We start from the raw sequence: 20,900 nt of genomic DNA on the forward strand, positions 1-20,900 counted from the left end.
AACTGAAGAGTGAATTTTTCAGTCCATAACTGGAAGAGCAACGACTATTCACCCATTCCAACCTACCTAATAAACACCTCCAAAACAATAAGTGAACCTGTCTCAGTTAAACTTAAATCCCATTGAAATGAGTACAATTGAAAACATGACTATTTCTCCCCTGTTGATTTCAGTCGGAATCAAGTTTACCAACATTTTTTCTGGATTCTAACTAATGTGGATTCTACAGTACAGTAGCCTTTAAAGGCCGAACCATAGAACAAGCACTCACCTGGAACAAGTATGTCTAGAGACAAGATAAACATTTGTAATCTTGAAAATAATTGGTCTTTCCCCCTCGCCCCTTTCCAAGTATTGATATACTCTAAATTATGGACGGGCAAGGGCAAGGGGCAAGGAAGGATTTTTCTGGGCCATCATTTTTTGCCGATTTGTTTATAAGGCTGTTTTAAAAGGGGAGGGTGTCTGTGAATGGGTCTCACCTGAATATAGCTGCTGGAGCAAAAGATCAATGCATCTAACACATAATCCACACAACATATGCAAAACCACACAGTCCATACTTAGCATTAAAAGGACAGCTACAGAGAAAGACAATGGCATCTATAAAAAGCTTAGCACAATGTTATTTTGGGTTCTGCATTCTCATTTAAGGCTGAATGTGTTGTTGCAATATCAAATGAATGCTCAGCCTAGCAGGACTGTATTATCTCTCTGCAGCATAAGTCGCAGTGACTAGATCGATTTCTGGGGGGGTCTCCAATTACTCCTGTATAAATGGGATGTGTCAAAATGCCACTGCACATTTTAAAAAAGTGGAGGCCAATTTAGGCATCAGAAATCTACACTTATTTCATAGTGAATTCTGTATTGCAAATATAGAAATAAATTCCATTCAACGGAAGAACAGCCAGACTGGGTCAGGACTGCATCCAGGGTCCAATAATGTCCTGATGATTTAAGAACACAAGCAGCGGATGCTTTGAGTCCTACGTATACACTGAGGGAATACAGAAGAAGCATAAACAAAAGGAGTCTTGTGGCACCCTATAAAGACCAACAAACTTTAATGTGGCAAAGGCGGAGTTGCAGGTACATAAACAAATTGTAGAAAGAAGAAGAAACCACAGGGAAGTGAAATGCAGAAAAATACAGGCAAAAGTAAGCTCCCCACCTTCCGGACGCCCAGGTGATGATATTACTTGGGGTAAAATTCAGCTTCCTGAGAATTTAAGGGCCAAAGCACATGTGATGGCAGAGATTTGTGAATGCATCTCCAAGTCTAATCCTGCCCCTAAGCAATGTGAATTAACAGATCCCAATACAGAGCACACAAGGAGAGACAAAATGAAAAAGGTAGGCTGGCTTTGTTTACATGTGCAGCAGAAAGAGGTAGCAATGTTCAGTCCTAAAACTACAGATTGGTGAGGGTCACACGTGAATGCTTAAAACTCTCACACACTTTGCTGCATGTACAGACCTAGCACAACAAAGAACTGGCTGAGCAGGATCCCACCCACCCCAGCATAATACGATTGCTCCTCTGGACAATTTATTTATTGCCCCTTCATCCTGATTGGCTTGTCCAAACCTTAGGCAGAGGTTAGATTGTATCTGGTCTTTATTGAACATTTGTTCTGATTTATTTATTTTTTGTGGGGAGGTTATACGGCAATGAGCATCCGTCCTGCATTTGCCCTGATTTGCTTGCAGAGTTTTTGCACATCTTCCCATTAATCATTTACCCCATGTATTTGATGCATTTCCCTGTTACTTTCCAAACCACAAAAAAATCTAATATTTTAAGGAGTGGATTTAATAGCACATTTTCCCACTGCAATTGTGGATACCAAAAGTTCTGGTATGTACTTGAATCTCTTTCATGAAATACTGAAACCTTGAAGACATTCAAAGAGAGCATCAACAAAGTGGCAGAGCCCCACTTACAATCTGAAGTGGTACATTCCAATCTCTCCTGAAGATTTTACCACCTTGTTTTACTGCAAGTACAAAACAGAACACATTCAGCAGAAGAGAAGTGAATAACCTTCCTAGTATGACCAGGCAGAGCTTGAAGAGTGCCAGGGAGGCACTGCAGAGTCACAAGGGAAGCGATGGTTCCCATGACAGAGGAGCGAGGCAAAAGAAGGGCAAGCCATCATCAGGGAGGGATACTAAAGAAGTCCAGTGAAGAAAGAGGCCATTGTGCACAGAGTCCCTTCACTGTATCTACAAGCTATAACTTTGCATCCATCTCCTTGCAACAAGATACACTATTATAGCCAGGTCTGCTCTATGAGGCAGCTGGTTCCAGCTGCTGCAGTGTTTGCTCACAAATAATAATAATAACAATAATAATAATTTATTATTTGTACCCCGCCCATCTGGCTTGGTCTCCCCAGCCACTCTGGGCGGCTTCCAACAAAGATCTGGTCCCCTCCTCCTTTCGGCACTTTTGTATTAGAAATCCTTGTTGCTGGGTTCATTTGATGGAATTCTCCCAGGTCAACCACACTGTGCAAAAATTATTTGGCTAACCTCTTTCACTCAAGACCGTGATTTTGAACGTATGAGGCAGGTCTACATAAAGAAGCACGATATCCGTGCTCCCCTCCCAAATACTTCTCCCATTGTGGATTTTAGCTGGGTCAGGAGGCAGAGGCCCCACAGCGTTGCCAGCCTACCTTATCAATACAAGGCTAAAGAGCTGAGTACCTGTACGATTTTTGGAGGCATATCAAGTCTATAAGAAATCAGGACCAAAATACATGTGGCACTGTGTACCGTATTTTTCGCTCGATAACACGCACCTGACCATAACACGCACATAGTTTTTAGAGGAGGAAAACAAGAAAAAAAAATTCTGAATGAAACAGTGGATGTATCATTTTTGTGCTTCATGCTGCGGCCACAGACATGTGATTTGATGGTGAGTTTGGGGTAGCCCAATGCAAAGATCCTGAGGATCCATGTGGATCCATGCTTTGTAACCACGTTTTTGTACCATTGCAGCCCCAGGCAACAGTGGGTGCGTGTTTTTTTTGGTGCAGGCTGTAGCCATGGACATGCTATGTGATCTGATGGTGAATTTGGGGTGACCCAATGCAAAGATCCTGAGGATCCATGTGGATCCATGCTTTGTAACCACGTTTTTGTACCATTGCAGCCCCAGGCAACAGTGGGTGCGTGTTTTTTTTGGTGCAGGCTGTAGCCATGGACATGCTATGTGATCTGATGGTGAATTTGGGGTGACCCAATGCAAAGATCCTGAGGATCCATGTGGATCCATGCTTTGTAACCACGTTTTTGTACCGTTGCAGCCCCAGGCAACAGTGGGTGCGTGATTTTTTTGGTGCAGACTGTAGCCATGGACATGCTATGTGATCTGATGGTGAATTTGGGGTGACTCAATGCAAAGATCCTGAGGATCCATGTGGATCCGTGATTGGAACCACGTTTTAAGTAGGGAGGGAAGGAAAAACATAGAAGCGACAAGGAGAGGGGTGTGCAGAGAAGCAGCTGGCTAAGAATGCAGGAGAGGGGTTTTACCGGAGGGAGGAAAGGAAGGCAAAAGTCCCCCCCCACAAGCCAACCAGCTCTCTCTCTCTCCCCCCCCCCCCCCAACCTGCATGTTGCCTTCGAGTCCCAGACGCACGGAGAGGAATTAGAAGGAAGGACGCTCTGCTTGCCTGGAGGGGAGGGGTTTTCTCTGCTCTTTGTTCCGTTTGAGCAAACACAGTAAGGAAACAGAAGCGGGTGGGCAGTAAGACCCTGAGGCAGAATGCAGGAAAGCAGCAGCTTCCTCCTTTCCTCCCTTCTCCGGACGATTTGATATTTGCCTGATTTTTGCCTTCACTCGCGCTTGTCAGCTCCAGGGACCACACATTCACTCAATAACACGCACAGACATTTCCCCTTACTTTTTAGGAGAAAAAATCTGCGTGTAATAGAGGGAAAAATACGGTATTTCAATGTGATTCAACTTAAATCACAAAAGAAAAAAGAAAAGTGGAGTCTATGAACAGTCCCAACATCTTCAACAGGGTGCAAGGAAGAGATTGTGAAGAGGGCTGACTGCTGTTCCAGGTGGGGCTCCTTCACCATGCCTTGAATCTGTTTATAACAGGAATGGGGCAAATGTTGTTGTCTCTATCTGCCCCTTGGCACTACGCCTATGCCCCATCCACTCTCCAGCCCTGCTTTGCATCCTCGAGTGCTTTTGCCTGGCTGCAATGCATTATTCGACTCGGATAATGCTTGTTGCTTGCCAGGAGGGAGCAAAGAGGAGGGTGTCCAAGTGTGAAGAAACTAGCTTACTGGACAAACACAAAACTTAGTTTCTCTGCCCACTTTTGCCTCTAGCCCCACACAGCACTGGAATGTGGCCCCCAAAAGGCTGCCTAAAATGGAATGTGGCCCTAAGGGTGAAAAGGGTTCCCTTATCCCTCGTTTATACCTTGGTCTGCTTTCCTTTGTTTTTCTTCGGCCACCTCTTTTCTGAAACCCAGTTCTTATTCCAAATTCCTCTTGGCCTAGCTTACCTCTTCTCTGCCATACCCTGGTTTCCATGTCCTGCCTGCTGGGGCCTGCTCTAGCTATGACATCCAATCCTGGCAGGTTAGCAGCTTTTAAGATTCAACCCTAATTAGTATGGAAATTTGCTTTTCTTAGGAAAGGCATAGTTCAATTATCAAATAATAGCAAAGTTAAAAGAGAGCATTGAGATTAGACAATGTTCTTCATCTGAAAAAAACAAGAGGACAGAAACATGGAGTTTCAATATATATTACTTGGGAATATTCTAGCCAATCCCAATTTGAGGGACAATGGTCAAGGTTCGCCAATGTCTTCAGCATATTTTTTTAAAGTCTGATTATTGTTTTCTAAACCACCTGCGCAAAACAGTACCTGCATTCAAGCGTGGACAGAGGCAAGAACACTTCGTGATAACAATAAAACTAAAATTGATTAATGACTCAGCTACAACCCCACAATGGAAATTGATTCCATTAGCAACACCACAATGTGTTATAACCAGCTGAAAGAAATATTTTTAAGGTCAGACAAGGGATGTGACAACGCACACATAGCATCAAAGCTTTCGAAGGGAAACTTTGGTTAAGGTTCTTTTCTTCTCTCTCCGTTAAACTGGAAACTTTTGACACTACTAAAAGGGCATTATATTTGGTTCCATCACTGAAACATAAAATGAAAGATAGAAATCACCACACAGTCAGAATTCGTGATGGTGGTCATGATGGGATGTGGTCTAAATAAATAAAATCCAGCTTTGTGCACCACACAGTTTCATAGGTGGTTATATACATATAGGTAGTTGGTGTCCCATAGTATCAAGGGGTACAGACTACTAAGTCCCCAAATCAAATCTTACCTCTGCTATTAGTACACTAGAAAATCTCAGAGGACCCAATACTGCTCAGTCTCAGTCCAAACAAACCCATTTTATCCCCAATGTGAACGTAAATCATTAGCTCTGATGTTAGTAATGTACTAGATACGTTCGAAATTAGCCAGGTGCATTTTGCACCTATCAGCCACTTGTGACCAAGTGCAGGTGCCTGGGCAGCAGGATGGTGCCTGACATTTTGACCATCTGGAGGTGCATGCCTGAGGGTACTTGGATCTTGGCTGTTTTCACACAGTCAGCATTCATGGATCATCACAAAGCTCCTGACAGAGCACATCCCATACGCCTTATCAAAATACTTAAAATGGAATTGGAGGTCCAAATATAGCTCATAGGAACTTTTCGTTACCTTGTTCTACCTTAATCTGCTTGGGCAAACTTCAGTTAAAGTTGCTGATTATTTACTGTATCTATAGCTTACCTCATCCTTCTTCCAAGGAATCCAGAGCAATGCACGTGGGGTTGCTCTGCTTTATGGCAGCAACCCATGAGGCAAGTTAAGCAGAGAGACAGTGCTACCCAGTGAAGGTCCTGACTGTCTGGGGATGTTAACCAAGGACTCCCTGGCCCTAGAGCAACATGCAATCAATTCCCATTCATTTGGGTTCTCTTTCAGAGATAGTCCCTTCCCATGTAGCTGCACAGTGCTGTTGTGGTTATCCAGGACTGGTTCCAAAGTATGGAAATGGATGTGCAGAAGATAAGTGCATGCAAAACTGGAACTTTGCTTTCCGAGTGGTTTGTCTCTGTGGTAGCAAAAACAGGTAACAAAGCCACAACTGCACGCACAAGTTCTTTTTCCTGTTGACATGTATGCAGATTTTGGCTTGACTTCCTCCCCCTGCATTGCTACTTCTTCTTAAATAGGTAGCCTAGTGCATCTAGCAAAAAAGAAAAGAAAAGGAAGACAGGGACAGAGAAATGGACACACGATTCCCTCGCTGAAGCCTATTTTCAAGGAACCTGCAGATGGACATTAATGGCAAAGGGGCAGAGAAATTGAGAGGAACAAGCGAAGGAGAAGAAAAATTACTCTGGATATGAAAAGCGAAGGCGAATTAATGAGGTAGGAAAAACCCAACAGCTGCGAGATTGTTCAAAGGAATAGAGAGGACATAGCAAGCCAAGACTATTAATGAGGAGAACCAGAAACCAGAAAGGGTGAGTGGCGGCAAACTGTCAAGGTCAGAGAGGCAGGCTACAGCAGGAAAGAGTTAAAAACAGGCATCTGTTGCACACCAAGACCTTTCCTAGGTACTGCCTTGTTTTGCAAGTAGCAAATAGCTACAGAAAGTGCCATCATGCCTAAAGTAACAAAACTCCATAGATTCCATTCTGCAGCTAAGAGTTTCACAAGCCAAGCATATACCATGTCCCTTTGGACCACCCTGAGCCTATGCCAACTGGATTCACTGGTTGTCCCCAAGCTCTCATTTTTAACTATGGGACAAACCTGTGACAAGACTTGGTTAAATTCACAGGCTACTCCATAAATGAGATTTATTTCCAGTTAAGATGAGGTGAGTGATAGGCAAAAGAACTGTTGAAATGTGTGCAATTGCGGAGCAGGGTTGCAACTCAGTGGTAAAAGTGCCTTCTTTTGTGAGTGAAAGGTCCCAGATTCAATTTCCGACATCTCCAGGTAGGGCTGGAAGAAACTCCCGCTTGAAACCCTGGAGAAGGGCTGCTAGTCATCACAGACAGAGCTGAGTTAGATGATGAGGATGAACAGTAATAATAGCCTGCTCTTCATTGAATATTTCCAATCCCAGTGTGTGGAGCAAAGTAATAAAAATAAACAGAGACAAATCAAAGCATCTGGACCAATGCAGCATCCTAATGAGCACAGTCCACTCAATACATGTTGTAAGGGTTGTACAGCACTTGACAACCCCTAATTTTGCTACTGGAAACCATCTGGAAGATGGACCATACCAGTGTTCCAAATTGGCCAGGCATCAGGTGCCTTTTGCACCTCGCCAATGGCCACTTGTGACCAAGTGAAGATGCCTGGGCGCCAGGATGGTGCCTGACATCTCTACCATCTGGAGGTGCATACCTGGGGATAGTTGGATCTTGACCATTTTCATACACTAGCCACACATCCTGTACAATTCTGTTAGATTTCAAATGCACAATCGGAATAAATTTCAGGAACCAAAAAGTTGTACTTAAAAATATGGCTTTTGAGCAGCTAGGCATTCCGTTTTGGTGAGGATAACCCTGGTGTAAGGAGCCATCTGGTGCCTAACATATATACCTGAGTTTCTAACACTGGACCCTACATGGATGGACGGACCTACGTTAGGCATAGGTCTGAAGGTTATAAAGCTGAAAAAGGCAGCCTCAAGTAGTACTGGTCTCTCACAGAAACAACAACAAAATAACCCACCTTATGAATAAATTGATCATAATAAGCAGTTGAAGTCTGACGTAGATTGAGGGATTTGTGGTTCTTTTTTTCCATATATATATTTTTGTAAAAGGTCCTCTCAGTCAAACGATTGGTTGCCCTCCTTCCTGCCACAACGTCTTGCTTGTTGTGGGAACACTGGCACATGGGAGTGAACAAAAGACCATGGCAAATTTAAGGGATTCAAGCAGGGACAGGTGTTCAGCGAGGTACCCCAGATGCAGGGGATAGATACAAATGCAATTAAAGGCTTGATTAACGATCCAGAAGAGTGAGAACACATACTGGTGAATTCACCAATGATGTTAAATGAGAACTGGTAGTCGCAATGAGCAGATGACTGAGAATTTCATACAAATAGGTTTTCTTTTTTTAAAAAAAACCTCTCAAAGAGGTAGATGAATGAATGCTGAACCATTCAGAAATGGTCTAACAGAAATACACAATGTAAAGGGAAGACACAGAAAAAACTGCCTGTTAGGAACTAGCATGACTTTCACCCCCCATGCTTTCCTTGTGAAACTGTAGTGAATTCTTCTTTCATAGTTTGAGTACTCCATTTATAAAGAAAGCTCCACTGGGAGACTGGGTGCTAAGCAGAGACAGTCCTCAGCGGACTGTATTCAAGTGCCTAATGAAGAATACTTCTGGACACAATTTGATGCAACATTGGAGCTGAGATAGGACATCCTAATGATTACTCTGCTTCCCAGCTAATCGTGGCCTCAGAAGCAGCTGTCAGCATGAAATGCAATAATACAATGTATGTTAAGGCAAACTGGATAAACAGTACAAAAGCATATAATACCATCCATGCCATTAGAAAGCAAACAACAAATGGTTTTTGTTTTAAAGGAAGGGATACAATACTGCTCAAGGAAGAGCAATAGAAATTGCCTGGGGCAGAAGACATAACTGATGCTCAAGAAAAATTAGAATACACATTATTACATATTACACACACACACACAACTGTCCATGTGGTGGACAGACAATTAGAAACACTTGAAGGATATAAGCAAAAGAATTAAGAAGGGGCGGTATTAGTAAAGTCAGAGGGAACGTGGCAATTTTAGAATGTGAGAAGTAGGGACAAAGAAGAATATTCTGAATTACTGTTCTGGAAAGATGTTGCTACTAAGCTACATGAAAGCATGGAGTGGACCTCTTCCTCTAGAGCTTCACATCTCTTACCTAGGTACCATTTGTACCCTCTTCACACAGTGTCCAGTTGGTTAATGGAATTCACTTCCCCAAGATGTCAGACAGCCACAAGTTTAGATGGCATTGAAGAGGGAACAGACTTGTTTGTCCTCCTTGATTTTGCCTATCTACTGCTATTGGCCATGTAGCTAAATGGAGTCTGCATGTTCAGACACAGTATACCTTCTGACTACCAGGCGGGGAGCAGCATCTGGGGAACTGCTATGCCTTCAGGCCCTGCTTGTGGCCTCTCTTGGAAGTATGGGGGAGGGTTACTGTGGGAAATCCAAATGCTGGACTAGATAAACCCACTTTGTTTTCAGATTAAGTTTAAAAGCTGTGCCTACACAGGTGCTAGACGTGTGTGTTTGTGTTGTGTGTGTGTGTAATTCCATATGGCAATCACAACCTTAACACTGTTCTTTTCTTTTCTATGAACATTAAAAATGTTGATGATGCACCAGAAATATGATTGTGCCATTTCAGGATGTGCCTATTATGAATTTAGAGAAAAGATGACACTAGAGTTATTTATGCCTGTGGAAAAGAGTGATTAGGAGACTGAACAGATTTTGTGCCTTCACGATATGACAAGTTGCAGTCTGGATCCCCTTTTGCAAAGTGTGTAATGCTATTTATTAATATTAATATTTTAATATCACTTTCTCAATTCACATTTTATTTTGCTTAAAGATCATATTATATTGCTCCACCACCTCCACAATTATTTAACTGTAAGTCAGATCCGGGTAATTGAAGACAGACAAATAGGCATGGGCACTTATTCAGGAATATGCATTTCAACATGACACAACAAACAAAATGTTTAAGCAGATACAAAATAACCAGAGGATATTGAAAATGAATGAATGTTTATAGTTTGCATACATCTAAATACCTATAAATTGGACTTTGGGGTGGTAAAATGGAACGAAAACATTTTATATTAGATCCACCAAGACAACAAAGAATATCCATTGTTAACCTGCATAAACAGCAGCAAGAGAAAAATGGCTGGGAATTGTCTTCTTTCTCGCCCCCCCCCCCCATTTCACTGCTTCCCTGTGCGACTATGTTACCAATAAACTGGTTAGAAAAGAGGGAAGATATTGTGAGCATACCAGCTACAATGTGGGATGAGAAAAAATATACCATATTGCTTTATTTTTCCATGGGAAAATTTCCATTTCCTAAGTTCATTGATAACAATGAATGGATGCCAGTTGTAAACGCAGTATTAAACAGTCTTGGCAGTTACAAAGTGTTTAGCTCCATTTACTAAACACAAGTAAAATAAAAATGCTACATTAGATCACTAGAAGACCCTCAGGAATGCACTGGACATGTTTCCAATTTGATTCCACCCCCCCCCAAAAAAAACCCTCACATCACTGAATACTATGCATCTCATTCTATCATCAAGGTGAATAGGGAACTCCATCTGCACATTCAGTCGCCACAGCAACAAGGGAGCCCTGAATCAGTTTTTAAAAGGCTATTGCATTCCCTATTACAACTTACAATTTGCAGAGAGGATCTGCTGAAAACACTCTAGAAGTAGACTTGATTGGATGATCTAGGATTGCTCTTAAATAGCGACCCCAGCTTTATGGAACAACTTGAACAGGGAGGTCAGTTTGAGCAGATACCTGCAGGCCTTTAAGTGCTATTGCAAAATGTTTCTATCATCATCATCATCACCATCATCAAAGAATGCCCTTTCCCAGGCTGCCACACCCACACCCCCACACACCCCAAGCTTGTGAGGGTGATAGAACTACCAAGAGGCCCCTCTCTGCTGCTCTGTAAGGTCTGTAGGGAAGGAGGCAGCTTTTCAGATATTTGAAGCCTCTGTCATTTACACTGGTGTGAGCACTCTAAGTTAAGCCTCAACATGAGCTGTGGACCAGCGCAGCTATCTTAAAACAGGAGTTTGTATTTTTTAAAAGAAGGTTGAAAAATGTTATAATTTCTGATTTTTCACTGCATCTGTTTATTTATTTTGGCACTTAATAAATATTTCATTTTTATTTAATTTGATTAATATGGATGTGGACCACCTGAAGAACATTTTGATAGGAAAATGGAGTCCTAGTCTATATCTACAGAAAGAGTTTGTGTGTCTCTGGAATAACAGAATTTCTTTTCGTCTGGAATTTATTAGTATTTTAGATTCTCGGTTTGGCCTTCAGGGTGGCAGCATGGTTGGAAAAGTGAAAAATGGAAATTAAATGCATGTCACATCATAAATGTATTGTTGTTATCAACAGGTAGACTATTTTATCTCGAACTTCTAATATTAGGATTCTGACATCTCACATTTGCTATACATTGGGTCTAGAAGGTAACCAAGCAAGCAACTTTTCAAATCAAATCAACTTTCAAATGAGACTGTAGAAGAACTGAGTTGTTTTATATTTATAGAGCTAACATCTCCACTACATAGCAGTAGGTTAAAATACTGCTGAATATAATGTTCGTTATTCTGTGTGTTCCTTTATCCTTTTCACATTTTGATGCACATCATTGTCAGTGGGCATCGTTAAGTGCTTGTCTGATTAGATTCACCTTCAGCAAGTTAAAAGAAAGCCAATTCCAAACACCTATTTTCTCAACAAGAAAACAAAACAGTAACATGGGCTGCAATAGTGTACTTAGCGATTTCAGTGAGGTTCGCACACATCAAATGGGTGAAAGTCTACAGCCATAAAATGAAAACATTAGTCAGTTTAAACCATCGGTCAGCTGGGGAAGAGTTGAACACCCAGTGATTTCAAAGAGACGAGAACTGCAAAGATCATATTCAAGTCTCCCTTACAATTGCTGCTGTGAAATAGCCATTCATTTCAGTGGAGTTTTCACAGGAGCCCTGCCCATGAGCCATCAAAATGCTCATTGTACAGCAACACTGCTTGATAGATTGCACCCCATGATGCTTTAGAAGAGATGCTACTTCGTTTTTTATGGTGTTGCACTTAGAAGCAACTAATTATATGCTGCTCTCCTGGAAAGTTGGGTCCATTTATCCCATTTTGTCTTTCCATGTAGGCATTCCTGAGTCTTAAGTGCCACCTGTTGGAAGCAAAGTATGTTTCAAATGCACTTACCCACATCAGGTTCTGCACACTAGTGGTAAAATTTTGATGCACAAAGCCTGCACACGTTTCTGCCTGCCTGTAAAATTTGGAATAATGCCCTGCCTCAAAAGGCATTGGGATTAATGAGCCTTACACTGGTGGAGTTCCAGTCATCAGAGTTTAGTATGTATGAGGATTAGCTAGGCACGGAATCTATTGTGGGGAGGAACCGGCATTTCCCTAATATCTTTTTTTTTGAGCCAGCTTTTCTTTTTCTTAAAGATCAGGAGGAAACAAAATCACACTAAAAAGTGTAACCCTGCTTCATTGTACACAACAATTAATTAAGACTATTCTGAATCAATTAGCAGACTGCTACAATTAACTTTGCAAGCTTCACTACACTTTGAGAACTACGCGAGCCTTCCATTTACCCCCCATCTCAAAATATCTGCTGCTACCAAACACAGCTATGACTAATATATATACTGGTCACGTTTGTGGCTTGTCATGGTTTATTGTGAATAAGCAGTGTGCTGATGAATGCTGCCTAATCTCTCTCACTTCACCCCTCTCTCTGACGCAAATAGAAGATACAAACTAGGAAGCCACAATTAAGCTTGGCTTCCTGTGACATCCCAACCCAGGATCCTTGACAAGCCAGAGGTTCATAAGTGAACAACAAACCATGGTTTGAAACTGAATTAAAACTGACTATGGCTTCTTGGTCTGTTTTCCACCCACATCAGAGGAACAGCAAAGTGGGAATGATGCACCAGTGTCCGGCTTGTTCACAATAAACTATGGTAAACCAGCAACCCTGGCTTATTGGGAAGCACGAATGCATCCACTGTTAAATATTTTGTGGAAATGACATAGTTAAATCAATTTATGGAAATTATGCTACTGTATCTATTAAATGAAAGCTAGTATTGCTTTGTTGCTGCCCACACCAACACAGGAACATTTCCCTTAACACGGGTTTTAATGCCATTGTACTTGTAACCAAAAATATAATCCTTGAAATCTGCATGGCAATTGTGGGAACTCAAGTAGAAATGGAAAAGGCTCATTAAACTCACACTCCTGAACACAATGTTAAAACTAAAACTTAACAAATATCCAGCTTCAGAATGGTTGTCTGGTACTAAAAAGGCCCATTATCACAAAGCTTTTAGGGTATATAGCAAATTTGTTGTGCTACTTGATTTGCAGCCCTGAACCAACTTTACAGTACTTCAACTGGCACAAATGGGACTACTCAATAATAACTTGCTTGTAGATTGCAGATGCATACTCCAAAATAATATGTGTAGACAGAAGAAATATAACATTAAACCACCAAATGTTCAGCGTACTAAAACCTTGTGGTATAGTTCACTGTCATATAAGCCATATTTTTTTCTACTTTTAAGCTAGGAGATACTATTTAAAATAATTTTAAGTTGTTTTGAATTACTAGATGTTGAACAATATAAGGTAGGCAAATGAATACAAAATTAAATTGTGTCTTGTAAATTAACTCTAGGGTATTACTTTCTGAACACAGGTTATTCTGCTGTTTAGCACAGTGCTTCTTCAACGAAGTGAGACATAATTGTATAGAATTAATATTAAACACACTCCTAATTGCTAGTCTTCAGTGTGGTACATCAGTATGTAAATTGGTTGTTCTCCGTTCTTTATTACACAGCCTTACAAATGCCTGCGTTTCTGCAGCTCAAACAACCCTTTTGCACTCTGCCTAACAAATTAAGTTTTGTTATTAGTTTTAACCATGCCACTTAGCAGAATATGCATTAACAAGCCAACACTGTCACGTTCCCTTGCTTTTAAGATTTTCTCGCTATGTCTACTCCCATATTCCCTCTGTATCAAAATTTGTAACTGCTAGAGTACAGAACAAAGGATTTAACATTAGCACACAAAATCGCTTGCATCAGTCTCGAATTCTGCATTAGATCAGACCCCACCAAGCGAACTTCCGCCACAGTCCAGAGAAGAGGCTGCAACTGTCCATGGTGCTGAAACATACAAACCTCCTTTTCTCTTTTTCTTTACCAAACCCCGTACTACAGCCACAAAGCCAGGCGTTTTTGCACTCCTCAAGCGGCATTTATATTGAATTACTACATGTGACAAGTTTCTTCATTAGTAAAATAAATAAGAGAGAGCTAAGCACATGCGACCCCCTCACTCCCCACTCTAAATAATAATTCAGGACGTCACAATCGGGTTCGTGCCTGGAGTTCGAGATCATGGCTTCGCAAGAAGTGATCATCCCAACCGGACTCGGAGTGGCTGTGCGCGTGAAAATGCATGCCTAAACACGCGTTTCTCAGAGCCAAAAATGTTAATTAACGTTTGAATGCAGCTGCTCCTCCTTTCCAATTCTCGAAACAGGCAAGCGCTCTGCAAGGCGCAGAACTACCCCCCCCCCGCACCTTATAGAGGGGTTTCCCTCTATAACGCTGCGACCCCTCCTTTAAAAAAAACCCAAAAAACTGTTCTTTTGTTTTCAAATGCCAGGGATGGAGGGGGACATTTTACACCTAACCCCGCGCAAGATTGGATTTGGGGGGGCTGACTGGAGAGGGTAGATGGGGTGGCAACAAAGAGCCATACGCGCGGGGGGGGGGTTAATTTTGCATTAGCAAGCCCGGTGGGGGTGGGGCGAGGCGGTGGCAGCAAGAGCACGGGCCGCTTTGAGCTGAGCTGAGCTCCCCCTACCTCCCCCCTTCCCCCCCAAGCCCCGGCACCTTCCACTCACCGTCCCTATCGCAGAGCTGGATGGCCTCCAAGCTGAGGTTCTTGATGACATCCTCGCAGGGGCTGCTCGGGCTGCTCATATGGTGATCCAGGCGAGGCACTTCCATTGTTTCCCGCGCCCCCCACCCACACACTTCTTGCCTTTCGGGTTTATCGCTCTTTTTTCCCCTTCCCTTTTTTCCCCTTTGAAACAGGGGGCTGTCCGGGGTGGGGAGGAAAAGCGAGCGCTGGAAGGAAGGGGGGCGCGCACGCTTTGCGATCAGCGGCGACGGCAGCAGTTCCTCTCTCCTGGTGCGCCGTCTCCCTCCCTCCCCGTCTGTCTCCGTCTCTCCAGGCTGGCTGCGAAACTGCTGGGTGCAGCAGGGGCGCGCGCGCGCGGGCGCGCACTCTCCTTTCCCCCTTCCCTCCCCGGGACTGGCTGGCAGGCGGGCGGCGGGCGCGGATTGGAAGGCAGGCGCGCGCGGCGGACGGGGGGGGGGGAGCGGGAGCCGGTTGCCTGTCCCTGCAATGGAGCCGAGAGCAAGGGAGGAGAGGGGGGAGGGAGAGACGCGGCTCGCGCTCGGCACGCCTGAGTCTGGTGGAGCGAGCGGGGGGGGGGGGGTTAAATCTGGCCCTTTAAAGGGGCCGCGCGCCACTCTTGCTGAGTCAAGGCTGGCGCTTGCACCGACACCATCTCTCTCTCCCACCCCTCCCCACCCCGGTGCATGTAACGCAATGCACTGCGTTGCCTGCAGGCAGCTTTCTCCCTCCCAGTGGAGGGAGGGGGAGCTGTGGCGGCGGCCGCCTCAAGTCTCCCCGTCGCTCCTTATGTAATGGGTTTATCAGGGAATTAAAAGCAGCAGCAGCAGCTGCAAATAAGGTTCTAATTCCCCCAATGCGCGAGCGCGCAGTTCCCGCCTTCTTCTGCGCCCAAGCAACGCTGCTCTTGGAGGGAAGGGCCGCTTGGCTCCTCCCCCTCAGTTATTTAGGCAAGCTAGTTCCTGGGGGGGGGTGCGGGGGAGGACAATGGGCCGCTGCGCGTTTCGAATTATGTTCCCTAACGCTTGGTTAGCAATGAGAAACCTAGACAGCATCTTAATACGCAGAGACATCACCTTGCCAACAAAGGTCCTTATAGTTAAAGCCATGGTTTTCCCAGTAGTGATGTACGGAAGTGAGTGCTGAACCATAAAGAAGGCTGATTGCCGAAGAATTGATGCTTTTGAATTATGGTGCTGCAGGAGACTCTTGAGAGTCCCATGGACTGCAAGAAGATCAAACCTCTCCATTCTTAAGGAAATCAGCCCTGAGTGCTCACTGGAAGGACAGATCGTGAAGCTGAGGCTCTAATACTTTGGCCACCTCATGAGAAGAGAAGACTCCCTGGAAAAGACCCTGATGTTGGGAATGATGGAGGGAACAAGGAGAAGGGGACGACAGAGGACGAGATGGTTGGACCGTGTTCTCGAAGCTACGAACATGAGTTTGACCAAACTGCGGGAGGCAGTGGAAGACAGGAGTGCCTGGCGTGCTCTGGTCCATGGGGTCACAAAGAGTCGGACACAACTAAACGACTAAACAACAACAACGACGCTTGGTTAGGGAAAGCGTGCTGCCTTAAATAGCACTGTAGTTGTTCAACATCAGCAATTCATCCTAGGTTTGGATAGGTATGTTGCTTTGATGTGACTGTAGCGTGACTACGGAATCGATTTTCTTTTTGAAACGTATCAAAAATAAAGCCATATGCCGAAATGAAAACAACACGAGACCTTGCTGACAAGGAAAAAAATGTCACTGGTGTTTGGAGGAATGATCTGCACGCATTCCTTTTCTTATTTATAACCACTTTGTTCCCCAGAGAATCTGATGCTTTGGCCTGGACTTGCTCTGTAGTCTCTCAAGGGCCACTTGCCAAGTGTCACCTTCACCTCCTCCCTTTCTGCCACATTTTATACTCGAGGACAAATCGCTTGAAGCCAGCTCACATATTACAAACTTCCTAGGCTCCTCTTTTTGGCAGATTGCCTGTCCAAGCCAAGTTCGAAGAACCCTAGAAAGGGAGACCCTCAAAGTTGCCCATTGACAATAAGCACCTGACAGGACAGCAGACACAACAGCTACACTGTTATATTGAGAGGGATTGTGACTCTATTTAAATGGCAGTAATTGTTTCCAAGTGTTCATCGCTATGTACAAGTTAGCACTTGCAGGATTTATACAGATTTGCTTTTCTTTTGTCCTCTCATTTGATGATGTGTAAGTGCCCATCCTACTACCCTGCAACCTTTTCTTCTGCCCCACTCTTTACGAGAGAGAAAGCAACAGAATTTCAGCAAGTAATGAAATTCCATGGGGAAGAACTTCCCTCTGCATGGCTGTGAAGACAAGTGCCTCCATGCATACTGATCACTTGATGGCTTTAATGTGCATCAGTTATTTTCAAAATGTGAAATAGCCTTCATGGTGCTTCCATGAGGAGCTAGCCAAAGGTCTGTAGGAATACAGTCACATGTCAGAAATAATGTCTGATCTGACATCACGCAAACATAGGCACTCTGCTCACACAAATAGCTACCAGGAAGCAGCTGTAGTATCTGGTGTTGTTACTGGCCAGATGTTGCCTTCCTCATAAGGCTGCATTCTGTACTTCTAGGCTGCCTAGATGCTTCCATGTAGAAAACCTTCTCCCAAGCCTTTGGCTAAATAAACCATCTATGTGTGGGGAGGGGTATTGTTTTGTTATTATGTATTTTTTGTGGTTTTATACTGCAAACCGCCCTGTGATCCTTGGATGAAGGGTGGTATATAAATTTAATTAATAATCATAACAGAAAAAGTAGCAGACCTGTGAATCAGTCCTGAGGAAAAAAAAGATACTGAGCGATGCATTATAAAGTTAAGTCCAAAGAAGTGTCATTTGACTCCAGTGCAAAAAGAAAAAGCCAAGATACAGAAAACTAAAGAAAACCCCCAGAGGCAATTTAATGACCTATCCAAGAAACGTTGCAAAATGACAACAAATGCATCCTTTTCAAATCATAAGAGTGTATGACTGACTGTGATTTTCATATCATAATCTGGTTTCCAGTGGTGTAGTCTATATATCTGGAGGCCACCATTGATGGTGGGTCATTGCCAACAGGCCAGCTCCAGCGGGGAAACCCCAAGTGGAAGTTCCCTTTTGGGTTGGTCCTTAGGGGTCTGATGAAGGTGAAGGCACTACTCATAGGTGATTGGTTGTGGATAGGCTTGCTCCTAGCCTGGAGAAACAGGGGTGTGTAAGAGGGTTAACTACACTTCTAGGTGTTAAGTGGGATGCTGGGGGCCATGTCTGTGCTGAGAACATTAGTGCAGTTCATGAATGCATATCAGTATTTTGCAATTTTATATTGTATTGATTGATTGATTGTACTCTTTTTATCTTTCTTTTGGATTAATATGCTGTTCACTGCTTTGGGGTTGCCTTTGGACAATATATAAACAAACCCTAGCACAGCATAAAAGTGTTTTACTTGTTTTATAACTGTATATTATTATATTGCTGTAGCCCTCCCTGAGATCATATGGTAAAGGGTGGGTAATAAATCCTGTTTTTTAAAAAAAACAAAACAAACCCAAAGCAACACATAGCATGTTATATACAGAAAGTTGGAAAATAAACTGTAAAGAGAGGCTGAGGCAATTCTTCTGTTCTTTTGTTGAAAACACAGCTTCATGTCTGCCCTGACCCACCCACTCACCCACCTTGGTTTGCTTTTGGGTGCAAATTGCTGACAGAATTTCATGAATGTCAATGAGGCTGAAAGAACAAGAGGAAAAGGTATAGAGAGCCACCACCAGAGAAATCTGACCAGAATTTACATTCACACAGCTGCTGAACATATTTCAGCTTTTGTCCCGATTAAAAGCCAATAAATACAGATTAAAGATGACAAATTCTACTGTGCTACATTGGCTTAGTGGGGTGATAACAGGATACGAGGATTTTCACCTCTAGGTCAGTGGTTTAAATACTGATCAGGGCTCAGTTGTGCCTAGAAGTGGCTACCAGCTGTCCAGCGAACACTTCTGAAATGAGTTGGTCTCGGTCCATTTCCTAGCAAATAGCAATTCACTTTCCAATAAACACATTTGGTGCCTTTTTTGCTAGCAGTTCCTCCCCAAGGACTGGAACCAGCTTGGTGAGTTTTTGTTTTAAAAATGAACATTTTTTATCTTGCTCAGTATAGCTTTTGCTGACACCACCACAGAGGCTTCAGATGAAAATATTGTTTCACGCTCATTGCTTCACCAAGCAGTACAAAGCTTGGGAGGCAGCCTTTTACACAAGGATCGCTTTCCTTGTGAGGAGACAGTACTGGAGAGATTCATGGCACCTTTGTGATACGTTTATTTACAAATATTCCATGAGGGATACCCAGACAAATGGTGTTAGCCTTTACATCAGTTAGATGATTCTCAGAGTCTCTACAATTCGATTGTTCTAAGTCCAACCCTCTGCAATGCAGGAATATGCCACTGTCCCATGTGGGGAATTGAACCTGCAACCTTGGTATTATCAGCACCATGCTCTAACTAACTGAGCTATCCAGGCATCTAGGAAGCAAATTGGCTTCTTGTCAAGACAGCTACAAATCTCAGATATTCTTCACTTTCTCCTTCCCTGGATATGCCAATGCTGCAAAACCCAGCAAACTGTTTTGTTCCTTCCTGCACAGATGGGTGTGTCCAATAATGACTAGCCACCAGCCATAAAATACTGCCCTTCAGTAAAGTAATCAAAGCAGTGAAAAGTCTACAAACATTGCCACCTCTTTATCTGACACAGTGCAACATAACTCCCATAACACCACATGGTTTTACTGAATTGTACTAGGGCTCGGATTCTGACTGAATGCCAGTAGCAATTCATTGGGTTCTGGGGGGACTATCAAGACAGAAAGCAAAAATGTCCAACACGCTAAAAGCTAGAGCTGGAGAAGGGATAACAGGGATCACATTTCCAGAAATGCTTCTAAGTGCCACCCATTTAAGAAAAGGAGGCGGAGAGGGGTTCTTTGTTGTTGTTCCCTTCTTTATCTCCCCCCAGATTTTTGAATCACAAAACAAATTTGGAAAAGAGTAAACTGGAGTGAAAACTACAAGCCCTGTGAGTGAAAGGAAGGATGGGTCACAGACAAGGTGCAACAATGAGCTACAGCCTATAATAATAATTTATTATTTATACCCTGCCCATCTGGCTGGGTTTCACCAGCCACTCTGGGCTGCTTCCAACAGAATATTAAAATGCAATAATCTATTAAACATTAAAAGCTTCCCTAAACAAGGCTGCCTTGTCTGGAAGTTGTTTTTCTCTTTGACATCTGGTGGGAGGGCATTCCACAGGGCAGGTGCCACTACCGAGAAGGCCCTCTGCCTGGTTCCCTGTAACTTGGCTTCTCGCAGTGAGGGAACCACCAGAAGGCCCTTGGTGCTGGACCTCAGTGTCCGGGTACAGCGATGGGGGTGGAGACGCTCCTTCAGGTATACTGGACTGAGGCCATTTAGGGCTTTAAAGGTCAGCACCAACATTTTGAATTGTGTTCGGAAACGTACTGGGAGCCAGTGAGGACAAATAACCGAGTCAATGGAGGAGGTGTAGAAACTAATAACTGAATGAAGCAATTGAAACAGAGGATGTGTAGGTAAAAGTGGAAGGAATAATTTCATTTATTCCTTGGCTGGCAGTGATTCATTACACCCTCAGTAAGGAGGAGTGGGGGAGGAAGAAATTGGGGGGGGGATAGGGCAATATCCCACATTCAAACTGTCCTTTTTATGCAAAGCATGTCCTCATTGCTGTGCTGCTTTATCTTCCTATACCATTGCTTGTTCGAAATTCATTTTTGTCAGTTTAAGGCAAAGACTGAGAACCTGCGCCCCCCCCAATGCTGGTGTACTACAACTCCCATTATCCCTGACCATTGTGTATGCTACCTGGGGCTGATGGGAGTTGTAGCTGAACAACTACTGAAGGGCTACAGGTTCC

General features: G+C 43.4%; 1 protein-coding gene across 2 annotated transcripts in view; it reads right to left on the reverse strand.

Moving 5' to 3' along the window:
* PHYHIPL (phytanoyl-CoA 2-hydroxylase interacting protein like) overlaps positions 1-20,900 on the reverse strand; it is an 80,047-nt gene that overhangs the window by 36,886 nt on the left and 22,261 nt on the right. The window contains exon 1 of one of the 2 annotated variants that reach the window (XM_083614831.1): positions 14,892-15,352. The exons of the other annotated variant lie outside the window; for it this stretch is intronic. Within the exon in view, the coding sequence (XP_083470957.1) occupies positions 14,892-14,997 (106 nt within the window). The 5' untranslated portion in view covers positions 14,998-15,352. Of the gene's footprint in view, positions 1-14,891; positions 15,353-20,900 lie in introns of those variants that run through there. 2 annotated transcript variants of the gene reach the window in all.

Source organism: Podarcis filfolensis (genome assembly GCF_964270895.1).
Source record: "Podarcis filfolensis genome assembly, chromosome: 5".
NCBI lineage: Eukaryota > Metazoa > Chordata > Lepidosauria > Squamata > Lacertidae > Podarcis > Podarcis filfolensis.